This window comes from Trachypithecus francoisi, unplaced genomic scaffold (assembly GCF_009764315.1).
Source record: "Trachypithecus francoisi isolate TF-2019V2 unplaced genomic scaffold, Tfra_2.0 Lachesis_group0, whole genome shotgun sequence".
NCBI classification, from domain to species: domain Eukaryota; kingdom Metazoa; phylum Chordata; class Mammalia; order Primates; family Cercopithecidae; genus Trachypithecus; species Trachypithecus francoisi.
In genome coordinates, this window is record NW_022681453.1 from 135,517,131 (window position 1) to 135,535,290 (window position 18,160).

General features: G+C 45.2%; 1 protein-coding gene and 1 long non-coding RNA gene across 4 annotated transcripts in view; one reads left to right on the forward strand and one right to left on the reverse strand.

The window, feature by feature from the left end:
• Nucleotides 1–6,408: 6,408 nt before the first annotated feature.
• On the reverse strand, nt 6,409–13,778 carry LOC117083888. The gene is made up of 4 exons (XR_004437244.1): nt 13,260–13,778; nt 11,471–11,519; nt 10,290–10,393; nt 6,409–6,658 (listed from the first exon to the last, which is right to left on the reverse strand). It is a non-coding gene; the product is annotated as an uncharacterized LOC117083888 (long non-coding RNA).
• A 427-nt stretch (nt 13,779–14,205) lies between these two features.
• Nucleotides 14,206–18,160, forward strand: part of OXSR1 (oxidative stress responsive kinase 1) — a 94,407-nt gene continuing 90,452 nt past the window's right edge. Inside the window, exon 1 of one of the 3 annotated variants that reach the window (XM_033212049.1) lies at nt 14,206–14,626. In XM_033212049.1, the coding sequence (XP_033067940.1) occupies nt 14,557–14,626 (70 nt within the window). In that variant the 5' untranslated portion in view covers nt 14,206–14,556. The remainder of the gene's footprint in view (nt 14,627–18,160) is intronic. The other 2 variants (XM_033212048.1, XM_033212050.1) reach the window with 2 other exon arrangements.

An 18,160-nucleotide genomic window follows, 5' to 3' on the forward strand; every position in this document is an offset into this window, starting at 1 on the left:
GTGTCTGGTTAGGAGGGAATTGTTAAAACCAGTGTGTGGAGAAAATTAGTTTAGTGGTCGTATGCAAGATAGATGAAGGAAGTTGATAAGCACAGTAGTAGTTTCTGCTTCAGGCAGCTGCTCAAACAAAAATGAGAAATGAAGTGGGTGCTGGATAGGAAGGAGAATCCGTAGTCTCCATAATTTCCTCCTTCCTCAGATCAAATGACTCATTCCAGTGTTCCTTGTCCTAAACACTCATGCATTAATTCAACTTGCAATGACCTATCCCTGAGGTCATGAGGGTGGGCCAAGGCCAAGGCCATATGAGGTAGGTCTCATGTGGCTCTGCTTCAACCAGATTCCTCTGGTTGCTCATCCACAAGTGAAAATGAATGTGTTTTAAAAACACCAAGTTCAGCTGCTTCAGGTGTTACCTCTTTCTAAAGCAGGGCTATCCAACAGAAAGATAATCTAAGCCACATATATAATTGAAAAATTTCTAGCAACCACATTAGAAAAGGTAGTAAGAAGCAGGCAAAATTAATTTTAATAACATATGTTATTTAACCTAAGGATCTAAAACATATAAAATATATCTAAAATATCATTTACATAAAAATTATATCTCTAAAATATTATTTCAACATGTAATCAATATAAAAACTATTGATGATATTTTACATTGTTTTCACATTGAGTCTTAAAAAGGCACTGTGTATTTTACACTTACAGCGCATATCTCAATTTGGACTAGCCACATTTCAAGTGCTCAATCACTACATGTGGCTAGTGGCTACTATATATTGGATTGTGCTTCTAAAGAACGCTGCTACTCAAAGTGTGATCCCTGGACCAGAAATATTGACAGCATTTATTAGAAATAAAGACTCTCGGGTCCTACTCCAAAACTAATTCATCACGTTCTGTACTTTGATAGGAGCCCCAAGTGATTAATAGACATAGAAAGCTTAAGAAACGTTGCCCCATGCATTTGGGAAGAGAGACCTAGGATAATAGTGTTTTTGGCTACCCACCATCAACATTCCATCTCCTCATTTAGATTCCATGCTATGATTTCCCTCCAGACACAGACTAAAACCAAAGAGCGCCTCTCTCTTTTTCTGAGCACTATGATTGGTTCAGGTACGTCACGTGACTTGACCAGACTCAGTGAGACACAATGATTCCTTTGGTAGCTCCGACTGTGACTGAATCTAAAAGGTTATAAATTCTGGAGCCACTTTGAAGAGTGATGGGAGCAGAGCCATCATGCTCCAAAGTGGCTCCAGAATTTATATTTGTGTATGAAGGTTTCTGTATAAAACCTGTAAATAGAGAAAACCAGATACTGATGACATCATGTGAGCCCCTGCTTCAAGCCTTACTGCCAGAATTTTCAGATCTGTGAGCCAGCAAATTCTCTGTTTAAAATAGTTTGGGTTGTGTGCTAGATTATCTGTCTTCTCCTCCATATCTTCCCTTGTTCTCCACCAGGCTCTGTGCCCCAAGATAATGACCTTCAAGGATTACATCAACAGGTTCCCCTTGCCCACTGGTTTCCTGTTGGGCTTGGCCAATGGGAGGCACCAGTGGGAGATGAGAGAGCAGGAAGAGAACGATGTGAGGGTATTTATTCCCTTGGCTCTCTTCTTGTGGGATTGCTGAGGGCTGATTATACCTCTCTACAAAAGGCTACAGCTACTTTCAGGCAGTCTTCTCTCTCTCCTACTTTCTCTGCTTCTAGTAGGCCTTAGTCCTCTTGCTCTGTCAGGCCTAGGAATGATAATGGCTCCTGGAGGTGGCTGGCCCTAGAGTACTGCACTATTCCATTTGGTTTTCCTATTCCTTGCCCATGACTGCATGGCTCTTTGCACCAGGTTTTGTGACCCAAGGTATTGACTGGCTCCCCTTGCCCACAGGTTTCCTCTTGGGCTTGGCCAATGGGAGGCATCAGTGGGAGATCAGAGAGCAGGAAGAGAATGCTTCCTTTATTAAACTGTCCTCAAATTGTCCATTTTGAGTGTGCCATTTGTTTCCTGTTAGGACCTGACTGGCATAGTAATTGGTATCAGGAATAGCCTGGAGCCAAGTCCAGCTGAGTCCAACATAGATTAACCAAATACAATCTGATCTGCAAACACTTGAACAAGAAGTAAATGCTTATTGTTATCTACCACTGATATTTTGTGGTTGTTTGTCACATAGCATCTTTGTGGCAATAACTAACCAACGCCCTTTGTATGGTCATGTGATTAAGTCATGAGCAATGGTATGTAAGAGGAAGTGATATATTCAACTCTTAGTTTGTGACCTCAACAGAAAGGTGTGTGCCTTTTATTTTTAAAACCTTCTCATCTCGGCCGGGCACGGTGGCTCAAGCCTGTAATCCCAGCACTTTGGGAGGCCGAGACGGGCGGATCACGAGGTCAGGAGATCGAGACCATCCTGGCTAATACGGTGAAACCCTGTCTCTACTTAAAAAATACAAAAAACTAGCCGGGCGACGAGGCGGGCGCCTGTAGTCCCAGCTACTCGGGAGGCTGAGGCAGGAGAATGGCGTAAACCCGGGAGGCGGAGCTTGCAGTGAGCTGAGATCCGGCCACTGCACTCCAGCCTGGGTGGCAGAGCAAGACTCCGTCTCAAAAAAAAAAAAAAAAAAAACCTTCTCATCTCATGCTGCAGAAGTGTGGAGCCTGGGTCCCTGATACTACAGAGTTGAACTATCAGTCAGGACTGCTTACACTCAGACTTTTATGTCAGAGTGATTTCCTTTTTTTTTTTTTTTTCTTTTAGGCAGGGTCCCACTCTGTCACCCACGCTGGTGCACAGTGGTGCAATCTCAGCTCACTGCAACCTCTGCCTCCCAGGTTCATGCAATTCTCCTGCCTCAGCTTCTCGAGTAGCTGGGATTACAGGTGCACACCACCACACCTGGCTAATTTTTGTATTTTTAGTAGAGACAGGGTTTCACCATGTTGGCCAGGCTGGTCTCAAACTCCTGAGCTCAAGCAGTCCATCCACTTTGGCCTCCCAAAGTGCTGAGATTATAGGCATGAGTCAAGGCACCCAGCCAGAGTGAAATGGATTTCTATCTGGCCACTGTTACAGCAGGAATGCTGGCATCCTAATGAACTTTGGGGTTTCTGCCACGAGCAACCAAGACAAAATGGGTTTGCTGCAAGTCCCTCGGAGTGCTCATGCAACCCCAGTCCCTCCATGTCCACGATAGTCTACTTCCTGTTCTGCTGTGGGTCCTGCCCACTTTGCGTTGAACACTGGGCCCATCCGTAGTCTGCCCTGAATCACTACTGCTCCTGTCACAAGGGTCCCCTTTCCTGCTCTACTGATAACTGTGTGGGTGTATCCAGCTTCACCGAAGGGCTGGCTGTAACCGGACAATTCAAATGTCTGCTAATTTAAAGCACAAAAATCATTAGAGTAGGTATGCACATTATAACTCAGAGGTGTGAAGACAGTGTAGCTTGTTTTCTATAATTGAATCTTTTGCATGAACCCCTGCCCTGCTGGGTGGGAAGGGGAAAATTTAGCTTGCCAATAATAATATTATTAGATTTTTTTGGTGTCTTTGTGGGTAACTTGATCACTCTTACGCAAACGCTGTTTTTTAGGCCTCCTTCTCTTCTCCCTTCATCTTGCCAAGATGGTGTCTGGGAGTCTGGGAAAGAGAAGGCTCATGTGACCTTGTGGTGGAAAGAAAGGGTTGCCTTGGATCTCTGTGAGCAGGTCCTTGTACTGTCCTCTGGCTCTGCCATGGAGTGCCTGACCTGATTTTATTCCTGACTTGCTATGTGTCACCTGCTGAGATGCAGCGGGCCGCATATGGCCTTAGGAATGTGATGCCAGCATCCAGCACTGAAGTCTACAGTTCCAATCATTTTCTTTCAGTCACAAAGTCTCACCTCTGTAGGCTTTCATTCCAACTCTCTGTACAGGCCTCTACAATACCTCCCCATACCTTCATGGGGCACAGGAAGCTCTTTTTCTATCTAGGATTAGTAGGGGTTAAGTTCTTGGGCAGGGCATTCTGTAGGACAGTTATATGTAATTCTATGTAAGGGGTCAATGTGGAACTTTATTACACTCATGCTCAACTAGGCACTGCAGAGCTAATTGAATTAGCTTTTACCTAAGAGAGACCAGGTTACCCATAATAGGAGGATAACGTCTTCACTGCCTGCTGGATGGGGTCCACTGGCATTCACCAGGAAAACAGCATCAGTTCTAGGGGCCCAGGCCTCTTTGGACATTGGAAGATGATCTCCTGTTTAGGTAGATTGCTCACAGCTGTGCACACAGAGAATCGTTCATAAATATTGTGAATTACATTTGATAGAGACTAAGGGCCACTTTAGTTCCCATTTCCTGATGTCTTAAAAATTCCAATTCAAAGTTTACACAGGCAGAGCCCTCTCTAATTTGGTAGACCCTGAACCCTAATTCATTTGTTCAGGTTGGGCACTGAAGGAAAACAAGGCAAAGAAAGCTCCACAATCCACTGGGAATCAAATAGAAAGCTTTTATTTCCATAATCAGATTTTGCAATAATAAATTAGGCAGTGCCATGGGCAAGCAATGATGCAGCAGCAGTATGGTGTGAATGACATTACACAGATGTCTGTTTTTCCTGTTTTTCCTGAGTAAGCAGACCTGAGTCAAACCATTCAGCATTGTTGCCCAATCTCTGTCTCTGTAATGCTTTATTCTATTTCCATCAACCTATAATTACCGGCTATCCCTTATTCAACACTTAAAATAAGCCAGGCACTGTGTTAAGCATTTCCAGGAATTTCTGGAACAAGTTTCTTAACTTTTCTGAGTTTTCTCATCTGTAAAACTGGCATAAAACCTCACAAGGCTATTTTACTGATTAAATGAGGTGTTTATATCCCTTAGTGTGTTGCCTAGCACTTAAATCTAATGGCTGCTCAGGGCTTTTTATCTGAATTCATGTTATGAAAGTAGGCATTATATTACATGCTGTCTGAATCTATTCAGATCCTGAGTTCAGAGAGTGGGGGATACCAAGTTATCTGAACATAAATATGAATATCCAGTTCCTAGGTTTGATAGTGATGGATACCTGTAGTTTTGAATGTTTTATAAATTACAGCTGCCCCTCAGAGATACTCCTGCCTAAGGCTGAGAGTTGACTAGCATATCTTTTTGCAAATTTTCCTAAAAAGGGAAGAAAATCAGCTCTTCATAAGTTTTCAGATTGTCATTATGCTGACAGGACTTAAGGTGGGCAAAAAATGAAAACCCCAGAAAAATGCTTTACTTCCTTTCTAGTCATAGGGTATTTCCACTCCTCACAGGGGACCTACAACCTAATCTGAAATACAGAATATTCACAAAAAGAGAAGACTATGGGTACATGGCACCATAGGCTAAGTACCCAGAAATGGTCTGAGGGAGGTGGTAAGCTGGAACAATCTCAGAAAAAGCATTCTAAGGGGTGTGGGTGGAGCAGGGAGGGTGGGTCATCCGTTGAACTGGGCAAAGCAGGTAAGATCTGGACAGGTGGAACCAAAGAAAAGTGGCATTCCTGGAAGGAGTAATAAGCTGAGCACAAGGGCTGAGGGAGGCACAAGGAGACCAGGTGGGAATGGATCATGTTGGAGTCTCCTCAGAGTGAAAGAGAGGAAGGGCTGGGGTGGGGGTGCCATAAACACTGGTATTTAAATTTTGAAACATACTTAGAGCACATGAACATTTATGAATAGTTGAGCATGTGTGTACCCATCATCCAGGTTTAGATACTGAACATGACCCATATCTACTAAGTCCTCCATGTGCCCTACCTGGGCTGCAGCCTTCTCCTTCCCCCTAGAGCTAATCACTAACTTGAATTTTTTTGTTGTCTCCTTGCAATAAGTTTATTCAATTGTACTTTGATCTTTTTGTGAATGCAATCATACTCTATGAATTTTTCTGTTACTTTGTTTCTATCAGCATTGCTGTGTGTGTGTGTGTGTGTGTGTGTGTGTGTGTGTTGGGGGGTAGTTGTTTTGTTTTTCAGGCAGTCTCACTTTGTCACCCAGGCTGCAGTGCTGTGGCATGATCTTGGCTCACTGCAACCTCTGCCTCCTGGGTTCAAGTGATTTTCGTGTCTCAGCCTCCCTAGTAGCTGGAATTACAGGTGCCTGCCACCTCGCCTGGCTAATTTTTGTATTTTTAGTAGAGATGGAGTTTCACCATGTTGGCCAGGCTGGTCTTGAATTCCTGACCTCAGGTGATCCACCCACCTCAGCCTCCCAAAGATCTGGGATTACAGGTGTGAGCCACTGCGCCTGGCCTGTTTTGGGACTCATCTATTTTATACAGCTGTAGGTAAATTCTGCTGCTGTATAATGTCCATTGTATGAATACTTTTACATTCTATTTGGGTGACTTCCTCTACTTAGCCATTACAAAATATGCTGATGTAGGTATTCTAGTATATATTATTTGGAATACAAGTACAAAGTTTATTTTGGTTGTATACCAGGAGTGGAATTGCTGGGTTGTAGGGGAGGCACAGGTTCTACTTTGCTAGTTAACACCAAACTGTTTTTCAGGGACGTTGTATCAATTTTCATTCCAACTGTCAGAAGATGAGTTTCTGTTTTCCTCATTTTGGCCAACATTTAGTATTCTCCAGCTTTTTAGTTTTTACCTATTGGTGAAGAGTCAAGTGATATCACATTTTAGTTTTCGTTTGCATTTTCCTGATTAATGCAGCTGAAGTTTATGTTTATGGGCTCTCAAAATATTTTTGTGGAATCAATCTTGGAGAATTGCTTTCAGCAATTTAAGTCACGTTGTGTTCTTTGGTATTTCTCCTTATAAAGAGCTCCAACAATACACAGAAAGCAAATGTGTATTACACCTCCATGTACCTTCCAGAACTTATTCTATATATTTATGTACAGGTAGAAATTGAATTTATTTTACAAGTTGCTTGTATACCTTAACATAGATCATACTATTTCAGTATGTACAGTCCTTCCTCCCTCCCTTCCTTCCTTCCTTCCTTCTTTCCTTACCTCCCTCCCTCCCTCCCTCCCTCCCCCCTCCTTTCTTTCTTTCTTTTTTTTGTTTTTTGAGACAGGTCTCACCCTGTTGTCCAGGCTGTACTGCAGTGGCATAATCGCAGCTCACTGCAGCTGCAACCTCGTGATTCTCCCACCTCAGCCTCCCAAGTGTCTGGGACCACAGGTGCACACCACCATGCCCAGCTAACATTTATATTTTTTGTAGAGACATGGTTTTGCCATGTTGCCCAGGCTAGTCTTGAATTCCTAGGCTCAGGCGATCTGCTTGCCTTGGCCTCCCAAAGTGCCAGGATTAAAGGCATGAGCCACTGCACCTGGCCTACTTCATTCTTCTAACTGTTGTGTAATGTTTCATGGTATGGATGAGCCATAATTTTACCAGTCCACACTTTCTCAATTAAGTAATTTTTAAACAAGTAATATGGATTTATAATATCCAAAATGTCAAAAAGGATATATCCCTCTCACTCCTTTTCCTCAACAAGTTATTGCCTTTGGCCTGGAGGCAGCCAAAATGAGCATTTGTGGTAGAAATTGGCTAGATGCTCACCAGTCCCATCTGTTTCTTCTTCCTGAGCACACAGAAGCCATTTCTCAGTTTCCTAGAGTTACGTTGGAGTCAGATGACTTGGTCTGACCAATACAATATGGGAAGAGGTAACAGATACAGCTGAATCTTGGCCCACTTTGTGGTGTTCTGTCTCTCAAATGACTGGCTGGCTGAAGGCAGAGGATCCAGCAAAGACTCCAAGAAGGCCCCAGAAGATGGTGGTGCCACAAGATGGAGATAGCCAAAATCTTTCATTCTCCTCTTGAAGGAGAGGGACCAGAGACCTCTGCACTGGACTTTACGTGTTTTAGAAAAAAGCTTTTGGGTTAAGCCATCCAGATTTTCAGGTTGTTGCTTCAGCCAGCATCAATTACATTAACACAGAAAATGTCTTACGTGTCCTGAGATGTTCCACATAATGTACACAAGCAATTACCAGTCCTCTATCAAAGAACACATAGGCTGTTTCTAAATTTTCTCTCTTACAATAATGCCACGATAAACATCCTAATTAATTGGGTTTTCAGACATATTAAACCTTTAAGAGTGTCTGAAATATTGCAGGCACTTAGAAATCTGCTCCACCCCAGTCAGGTATTTCCCATCTTTTGCTCAGTTTGGCTTGAGCTCATCTAATTGGCATGGTGCCAGCCTGGGAGAATCTGAAGCTCCTTTCTGGCTCATAATCCAGCTTGATGCTGAGACTGTACTTTCTTCATGGACAGATTTTTTTCCCCTACAATAACATTTATACATAGGCATTTCTGCAGGTCTTGAGTGCCCATCACTTTAGACATTCATTTTCTGGGATTGCCAAGCCGTCAGTTTGTCACCAGGCTCCAGACTCCTAGCTTGCGCATGTCCCCTCTACTCTCACACTTCATCTGTTTAATCAACACCATGCCTGAACGCATGCCTCTGCAGGGTATTATTCTAGGCACAAAGTGAAAAGCACACCTAAGGGGGTTTGGTTGTTATCGCCCTCCCATCACATTAAGTGTGACATGTGATAAGAGATAGATGGGAGGGAATAAATTCTAGCAGTCTATAATTGGTCCTGGTACTGACATGAAACTGCTAAGAAAATCAGCTCAGGTCAGAGGTATAAGGTTGTGTTTTTCTTTATATTCGGGTTTCTCACATAGAGTATACATTAATTTTTAGACTTGAATCACAGGAGCCTATAAAACTTGAATTGTTACAGCTATAATTCCCCACTTCAAAACATCACTAGTCTTGAAATCAGTCTTTTTTCCTCTATTCTGCAGGCACTAAAAGCAAAGCCCAATGCAAGTAAGTTACTTAAGGGTAATAAAGTAAGAAGGAGAAGCATGAATATACTTTTGTTCCCCGTTTCTCAGTTCAGACAGTGAGTCTCAACTTTTGGGTTTATGCACAGCAGCAGATGCTGTCTATACTGGGCTCATATCCTTTGGGCCTACTCTGAAGTTTGCTTTTAGAGAGTTCTAATACAAGAGGAGGACTGCCTATGTCTGCATGAGTGCATTCTCTGACCTTAGGAGCATGCTTTTCCAAGCACTGAGCTGGACAGAGGTGCAGGAGTGTTAACACCCTAAAGAGGAATAGAGTTGGTGGGATAATAGCTCAGCTTCCTTACCTCTTAGTGAGACAATTCTGAAGTATGTTCGATAGTTTCCCAGATGGATCACAGCAGGATTAAGCCTGGTTGCCCACACAGTGATCCCTCATTAGCACACCCTTAATGACTATCCTTCCTTTCCTGTCTTACTTCTCCACTCCTTCAAAAGTGGAGTTGCCTCTTGGAGTCACCTTCTAAACAAACTATTTGTACCCAAATCCTGGTCTCAGAGTCTGATGTTAGGGGAACCCAAACTAAGACAAGGGCTCCTTTGAAAATGTAAGGAAAAACAAGGTCCCTCGCCTCAGGAAAATATGCCATACTTACAAGAAACCTAGGTAGGATTTGGTGAAATTCTGATAAAAGGACCACAGTTCCAGAATCATCCTACCTTCCCTCTTCCCCATACCCTGAAGACTACTGACAGAGCTATATACAAAAAGCAGCAGCATAATATAACAGGAATAAAAGCATTTATTAAAAGTTTCAAAAGTGCCCCAAATCCCCACTGTACCCTGTTTAAAATACAATTGACCCTTGAAAAATGAGGACAGGCCGGGCGCGGTGGCTCAAGCCTGTAATCCCAGCACTTTGGGAGGCCGAGACGGGCGGATCACGAGGTCAGGAGATCGAGACCATCCTGGCTAACATGGTGAAACCCCATCTCTACTAAAAATACAAAAAACTAGCCGGGCGAGGTGGCGGGCGCCTGTAGTCCCAGCTACTCGGGAGGCTGAGGCAGGAGAATGGCCTGAACCCGGGAGGCGGAGCTTGCCGTGAGCTGAGATCCGGCCACAGCACTCCAGCCTGGGCGGAAGAGCGAGACTCCGTCTCAAAAAAAAAAAAAAAAAAAAAAAAAAAAAAAAAAAAGAAAAATGAGGACATTAGGGTTACCCACCACCTACACAGTCAAAAATCCATATATAACTTTGGGTCCTCCAAAACTTAATTACTAATAGCCTACTGTTGATTGGAAGTCTTACTGATAACATAAACTAGATTAACACATATTTTGTAGTTACATGTATTATATACTGTATTCTTACAATAAAGCTACAGAAAAGAAAATTTTAAAAATCTAAGGAAGAGAAAATATATTTACTATTCATTAGGTGGACGTGGATCATCACAAAGGGCTTCTCATTGTTTTCACATTGAGTAGGCTGAGGACAAGGAGGAAAAGGAGTGGCTGGTCGGTCTTGCTGTCTTGGGGTAGCAGAAACAGAAGAAAATCCATGTATCATTACGAGTAGGCCCCATAGTCCAAACCTGTGTTGTTCAAGGGACAACTGTACTCACCACATGGCTGGCTTCCTAACTATTCTCTGTCACAGTATACTTGCCTTTTCCTACACGATTTGCTTAGTTGCTTACTGTTTTCTACGAGACTGTTCCCTGAAAACAGAAACTGAGTCTGCTTTGGTCACCACTTTATACTCAGTGTTTATGACAATACTCCCTTTCACATGGAAGGTACTCCACAGGCTGAGAATGAGGTTGAGGTTTGGATTCTGACCTCAAAGAGCCGCCAATTCCTTGCATATTAAAATCACAGAATCCCAACCTCTATCAGGCTACATGGAGAAAATCAAGGAGAAAGGATAAATGAAATGAGCAGATCTGCAGAGCTGGTTCTGACTCAACTAATCCATCAAGCTATGCTTGTGGAGGAGGCAGAACAGAATCCATTGGTGACCCTGCCTGCCAAGAACATGGGCCAATTAACATCTTGAATTTTCACTATTAGATTAGTAGCTCCTTTTCACTGGGGAAGGGGAAGAAAGGAGGAAGGTTGCCAAAATCTCTCCCTGAAGTATACCCTATTATATTTCTATATATATTTTTTATATATTATATATATATATATTTTCTTTTTTGAGACGGAGTCTCACATTCTTTTGCTGAGGTTGGAGTGCAGTGGCATGATCTTGGCTCACTACAACTTCTGCCTCCTGGGTTCAAGCGATTCTCCTGCCTCAACCTCCTGAGTAGCTGGGATTACAGGCGCCAGCCACCATGCCTGGCTAATTTTTGTATTTTTAGTAGAGATGGGATTTTACCGTATTGGCCAGGGTGGTCTCGAACTCCTGACCTCACGTGATTCACCTGCCTGGGCCTCCCAAAATGCTGGGATTACAGGTTTGAGCCACCATGCCAGGGAGAAAAACAAAAAACAAAAAAAACTGAAGTATGTCCATGGGTCATACAGCTCAACAACCCCAAGTTAAGAATTTCTGATTTGTAGACCTTTCTATTGGTACAAACCTTGAAGCTAATACTTACCATCAGATTTAGGTCCTTTCTGATACATTTGATCCCATCCCTCTCCTCCCTGCAAAAAGAAAAAGGCAGAACATACAGTAAAGAAAGTGTCAGTAGTAATGGCTGAAACCACTTACAGCAAGGCCTATGCTATGCTTTCTGGAACTGCGGCATCTTTGCTGGGCCTGGACTATTTTATCCTCTAAATGTGCATGTATTGAAATCATGTTAACTTTGCAAGGTCTGGTACAAATGCTTCCTTCTTCATGAAACATTCTCCAATCCTACCAACTAGGTGGAAACCCACTAGTAGCTTCTAGTTGACTGGTTTCATGGTCAGTTGGACCTCCCACAGCAGAGCTCACGCAGAGCTTCCAGTGCTTGGAGGTGTTTTAGAACCAAACTAAGATCTACTTGCCCAGTGCAGTAACGCCAGATTGCCACACAGGTTTTGCTGCAGTAGAAAGGCAGGACTCCTAGCAAGGAGAGGAGAACTGGTGTAGCTCAAGCTTAAGACCTAAACTTCCCCAGCCTGACCAACATGGTGAAACCCGCCTCTACCAAAAATACAAAAATTAGCAAGGCGTGGTGGCAGGCGCCTGTAATCCCAGCTACTCAGGAGGCTGAGGCAGGAGAATCGCTTGCACCTGGGAGGCAGAGGTTGCAGTAAGCCCAGATAGTACCACTGCACTCTAGCTTGGGTGACAGACCGAGGTTTCGTCTCAAAAAAAAAAAAAAAAAAAAACTCTAGGCGCAGTGGCTCACCCTTGTAATCTCAGCACTTTGAGAAGCTGAGGTGGGTGGATCACAAGGTCAGGAGTTCGAGACCAGCCTGGCCAATATGGTGAAACCCCCGTCTCTACTAAAAATACAAAAATTAGCTGGGCGTGGTGGCACGCGCCTGTAGTCCCAGCTACTGGGAGGCTGAGGCAGGAGGCTCACTTGAACATGGGATGCAGAGGTTGCAGTGAGCCGAGATCATGCCACTGCACTCCAGCCTGTGCGACAGAACGAGACTCCGTCTCCCACAAAAAAACAAAACAAAACAAAAAAACCTCTGAACTTCCAATGGCTTGCAGGAAAAGAATTTTTTTTTCTTGGAGACAGAGTCTGGCTCTGTCACCCAGTCTGGAGTGCTGTGGCACGATCAACGTTCACTGCAACTTCCGCTTCCTGGGTTCAAGCCATTCTCCTGCTTCAGCCTCCCGAATAGTCCCGCGCTGCCACGCCCGGCTAATTTTTTGTATTTTTTTTAGTAGAGACGGGGGTTTCACCATATTGGCCAGGCTGGTCTCGAACTCCTGACCTTGTGATCCACCCCCGCCGCCAGCTCCCACCCTCCCCGCCCCCCCCCCCCCCGCTTCTCAAAGTGCTGAGATTACAGGCGTTAGCCACCGCACCCAGTCTTTTTTTTCTTTTTTTCTTTTAGACGGAGTCTCGGTCTGTCGCCGACTGGAGTGCAGTGGCATGCGGCATGCTCTCGGGTCACTGCAACCTCTGCCTCCCAGGTTCAAGCGATTCTCCTGCCTCAGCCTCCCTAGTAGCTGGAATTACAGGCGCGTACCACCACGCCTGGCTAATTTTTGTATTTTTAGTAGAGACGGGGTTTCACCATGTTGGTCAGGATGGTCTCGAACTCCTGACCTCAGGTGATCCGCCCGCCTCGGCCTCTCAAAGTTGAGCCACTGCACCCGGCCTAAAGTCTCTTCCTTAATAATTGCCATTGGACTGAAAGGTGTCCAACCTAGAACAGTTTCGCACCTAGCCCTATTCCTGTTAGATGCTCTTTATTTTTTAAAATCCAATTTACCAAGCGTGTTGTCTTCAGCTCGCTAATTTCTCCAACGGCACTACGAAGTCAAACTGAGAAAACTGTTCAGTGGGGGTGACAAAAGCCAAGGCTCGTGAGACAACCCCCCGATCCGTGGGTCGATCTGACTCGTTTAATAGCTCAAGCCCTGTTCGGGGGAAAAAACCTTCCGAGGCCCTCAAGGCAGGTGCTTGAGCTGCAGATCTAAAGCTGCGAATGGACAGAACCCGCCCAATGCAGGAGGGAACCGCGAGAGACAGCGCCACGGCATGCCTTAGAGAGAACGTTCGCCTTGAAAAAAATGTCACCAGGCAAACTTCCAGTTTCACTCCGACCGGTGGCCCAAGGCCTTTTATCCTAGTTGGCAGTGGTCCACACCCGAAGGCCACCCCACCCAGCCGCTCCCTCAGGGCTTCTCCACACCCCGTGGAGCCTTTCGCACGTCTCGAGGGTGTGACGGTTACGCCGTGACGTCACTCCAGAGGAAGTGGTAAGACGAGCGGGGTAATGGGGCTCTTGAAGGGCTACAGCCCTAACAAGGAGAAGCGCTCTAAGAGCCTGGAGGCGGGACCAACTTATGACTGACGTCTACCTACACCCATTACTTTTCTGATTCCTTCTCAAACAAACCAATGAATGCGACGACGGAGCCAGCAACGTGCTCCAGGCGCTAGAAGTGGCTCCGCCCCTTCTACTTTGCGGCCCTTTGGTCGCCATGCTTAGTGTGGCTACTGCCTCTGTGCTATTTGAGGCTCTCCTAAGGCTTTTCGATGCCTTCGATGAACCTCTACCTAAGCATTTCTTTCCTTTCACCGCCAACTCCCATCTTCTCGGGTTTCTAGCTCGCTCACTTTGTATCCAGCCACACTGGAGATGGCGGCCGGAGGCGAGCCCGAGGTGGGGCGTGACCAGCGCGGTGACGTCAGCGCGCTGCGTGTCGGCAGGTGGAGGGAGAAGGGAAAGTTTGGCCCGTGCGTGGGGCTGGGGTGGAGGGCGGGACAGAGGGGCTGGGCCCAGGCAAAGCTTCTGTCGCTGCTGCTGCGGAGGCCGAGGACAGGACGTGGGCTGGGCCGGGCAGTGCCGGACGCAGAGGAGCAGGAGGCGAGGTCCGCCGGAGCTCTGAGCCCCCGCCGCTCTGCCGCGCGGTGACCCCGCGCCCTGGCGCCGTCCGACCCGTGGCTGTTCCGAGACGATTGGTGGGGGCGCGGCGGCGGCTGTTGGGGGTGGGGAGACGCGCGGCGAGGAGACAAGCGAGGTCAGCGAGTTTGAGGGAGGACCGCGAGCCGCTGCCGCCGTCATGTCCGAGGACTCGAGCGCCCTGCCCTGGTCCATCAACAGGGACGATTACGAGCTGCAGGAGGTGATCGGTGAGAGCAGGCGCCGCGGAGGGGGAAGGCGCGGCGCTGGGCGGCGGGGGACGCGGGAACGTGGGGATCCGCGGAAGCTCGGGGAGCGCAGCCCTCACAGAAATTCGTGGGACGCTTGTGTCGAGCGCGTGTGAGACGGGAAGGGGGTTTTGAGGCGCGCGCCTGTGAGGCGGCGTGGGATGGGGTGGGGCTTGAGGGGGCTCAGGAGAGATTTGTGTACAGCATTCTCCGATGTGTGGACAGGAGCGAGCCATGTGTCTTGTAGAGAAAGAAACTGCAGGTGTGGGACAGGCCTTACCGAGGCTGTGTGAGAAATGGGATCTTGAAGTTGTGGGCACAGCCATCGATTTCTGCTTTAGTTTTTTCCTCCCGGTCCGTGCTGGGGCGAGCTGGGGATCCTCCAGGTGAAGCTGCAGGAACCACGCTGAGCAACAGAGACCCAGCTTCTGACTCCTTTCGAGTGACTTTCCAGTCGAGGAGGTAGATATTAAATAAGTAGACAAAAAGAATTAAAAAGGGCCGGGCGTGGTGGCTCACGCCTGTAATCCCAGCACTTTAGGAGGCCGAGGCGTGCGGGTCACGAGGTCAGGAGATTGAGACCAGCCTGGCCAATATGGTGAAAGCCTGTCTCTACTAAAAATACAAAAATTAGTTGGATGTGGTGGGGCTCGCCTGTAGTCCCAGCTACCTGGGAGGCTGAGGCAGAAGAATCCTTAAACCCGGGAGGTGGAGGTTGCAGCAAGCCTAGATCGCACCACAGCACTCCAGCCTGAGCGACAGAGCGAGACTCTGTCTGTGGTGGTGGGGGGGGGGAGGGTGTGGGGCGGAATTAAAAAGAAGAGGTTTTGGCAAGTGCCATGAAGGAGATAAACAAGATGTTCTGATAGAGAATAACCTGGAGATCTAGTTAGGGTGATTTCAAGGAAAATTCTTTTTCTGAGGCGATGACATTTCAATTGAGCCCTGAAGGATGAGAAGTGAGGATTAAGAGCCTCAGGAAGATTTTTCCTTACAGAGGGATGAGGAGATGCAGTGGCCTTGAGTAGGGGAAAAGCTCGGTATGTTTTAGGACCTGAAGGAAGGCTGGCAAGGATAGAGAGGGAAGGGAGGAGCCAGAGCTTAGGGATCTTCTCAGACTTCCTACAGATTTTGGAATTTTGTGTATCACTGGAGGCCCTCAAATAGTGCCTTGACGTGATCCGATAAATTGGGCTGGTGTGTGAAAAGATTTGAAGGGGGTCCAGGAATACCAGTTGGCAGAGACCAAAACTTGCACAAACATAGATTGTGATTCTCACAGAAGCCTAGGGATTGGGAGGAGGCTGGGGACTGGGGGTGAGGGGAGTATTTGTTGGACAACAATAACCCAGTGACCTTGGAAATCAAAAGGGGGGTGAGTTTAGCTATACAGGCTCAATCAAACTGACATGAGCAGACACCTGTGTATTGGAGGAAGGAGAATTGTCTACTTTGCCAGCATCCTGCCCTAAAATTAGTTTTATAGCAAAGACCAACTGAAGACTTCTTAGCTGCCTTGGGAGTGTCGGTGTTTATTTCACTGTGGGTTTAAAAAAACTTTGTGAAAAAAATTTTTTTTTACTTGCCTCTTGTTTTAAGACAATCTGGGCTTAAAGCAGTATTGGTTTCTGTAGGAAAAACAAAAACAAAACAAAACAAAAAAACCTGGACTAAATAAAGACATCACATCTTTGTTTAAGCCACTTCATGGGCCTGTGTACTTGCTACGTATTTATTGGGTCTTTGACGTGTATTCGTTGGTTCTAAAGACAGCTGGTTCCTGGTCTGAACTGATTGCTTCTGGTTCCGCCAGTCAGTTTCATATTGAAGAAAAGGATTAAATGGAAGATTCCAAAATGATGCCAGAGAAGTAAAGACGAGATTCCCTATCGTCATTTTAAAAGAAGAGTTTTTATTTTTTTTCTGGTAGTGTGTCCATCTTTCTAGGGTGAAGAGGGTGGTTGTAGTCATTCTCAAAGCCTTTGGTGTTAAGATGGCAAAGAATTTCAGAGTTGCAAAGGCGCTAGAGATTTGGTGATTTGTTAATTTGGTGTCCTCAGACCCTAAGGATGTCTGTGAGTGGGCAAAAGGTAGCCTCTCAGTCTTCTGGATAGGGTTAGTGTTCCTCACATTCACAAAGTGGTCCATGGTTAGGAACTCCAGTGTGATTTGACCATCTTTCATAGATTTAAAACAGCTTTACTGAGGTATAATTTAATATAAAATTGACCCATTTTAAGTGTAATGTTTAGTGATTTTTAGTAAATTCCCTGTGTTGTACAACTGTCTTCACCATAATCCAGTTTTAGAGTATTTCCAACATCCCCATGAGATCTCTTGTGCTTTCCTACAGTTAATCCCTTTCTCCACCCCCAGCCTTAGGCAACCATAAATCTACTTTTTGTCTCTATAGACTTGCCTTTTTTGGACATTTGTGTAAATGGGATCATATAACATGTGGTCTTTTATGTTTGGTTTCTTTCGCTTAGCATAAACATTTTTTCATTTGAAAAAAACAAATTTGAGATATAATTTACATACCGTAAGATTTACCTGATTAAAATGTACAATTCAATAATCTTTTAGTAAATTTACATAATTGTTAAGTCATCACCACAATCCAATTTTAGAACATTTCCATCATTCCAGAAAGATGCCTCATGTCCATTTGCAGTCACTCCCTGTTCCCACCCCCAGCCCCAGGCAATCACAAATATACTTTCTGTCTCTATAGATTTGCCCTTTCTGGACATTTCATGTAAATGTAATCATATAATATGTGGTCCTTTGCGTTTGGCTTCTTTTACTTCCCATAATGCTTTTTGAGGTTCATCCATCTGCCATGTAGTACATGGTTCCTTTTTATTGGACACCTGTTAATAGGCATTGGATTGTTTCTGCTTTTTGGGTGTTTGGAATAAGGCTGCTTTGAGTATTCGCATCAAGTCATCCCATGAATTTGTTTCGTTTTCCTTGGATGTATACCCAAGAGTGGAATTGCTGGGTTGTATCACAAATTTAACTGTTTAAGAAACTGCCAAACTGTTTTTCAAAATAACTGTACCATTTTATGTTCCTACTAGTAATTATAAGAGTTCTCATTTCTCTACATTTGTTGTATTTTTGCGTGTAACCATCCTAGTGGTTATGAAGTGGTATCTCATTGTGGTTTGGATTTGCATTGCCCTAATGACTAATGATGATGAACATCCTTTCATGTGCTTATTTATTAGGCTTTCATAGATCTTCTTTGGTGAAATAGCTGTTCAAATCTTTTGTCCAGTTGGACTGCCCATTGGGTTGTTTTCTTTTTTCTTTTCTTTTTTTTTTTTGAGATGGAGTCTTGCTCTGTTGCCCAGGCTGGAGTACAGTGGTGAGATCTCAGCTCACTGCAAACTCTGCCTCTTGGGTTCAAGCAATTCTCCTGTCTCAGCCTCCTGAGTAGCTGGGATTATAGGTGCTCGCCACCATGCCCAGCTAATTTTTGTATTTTTAGTAGCGATGGGGTTTCACCAT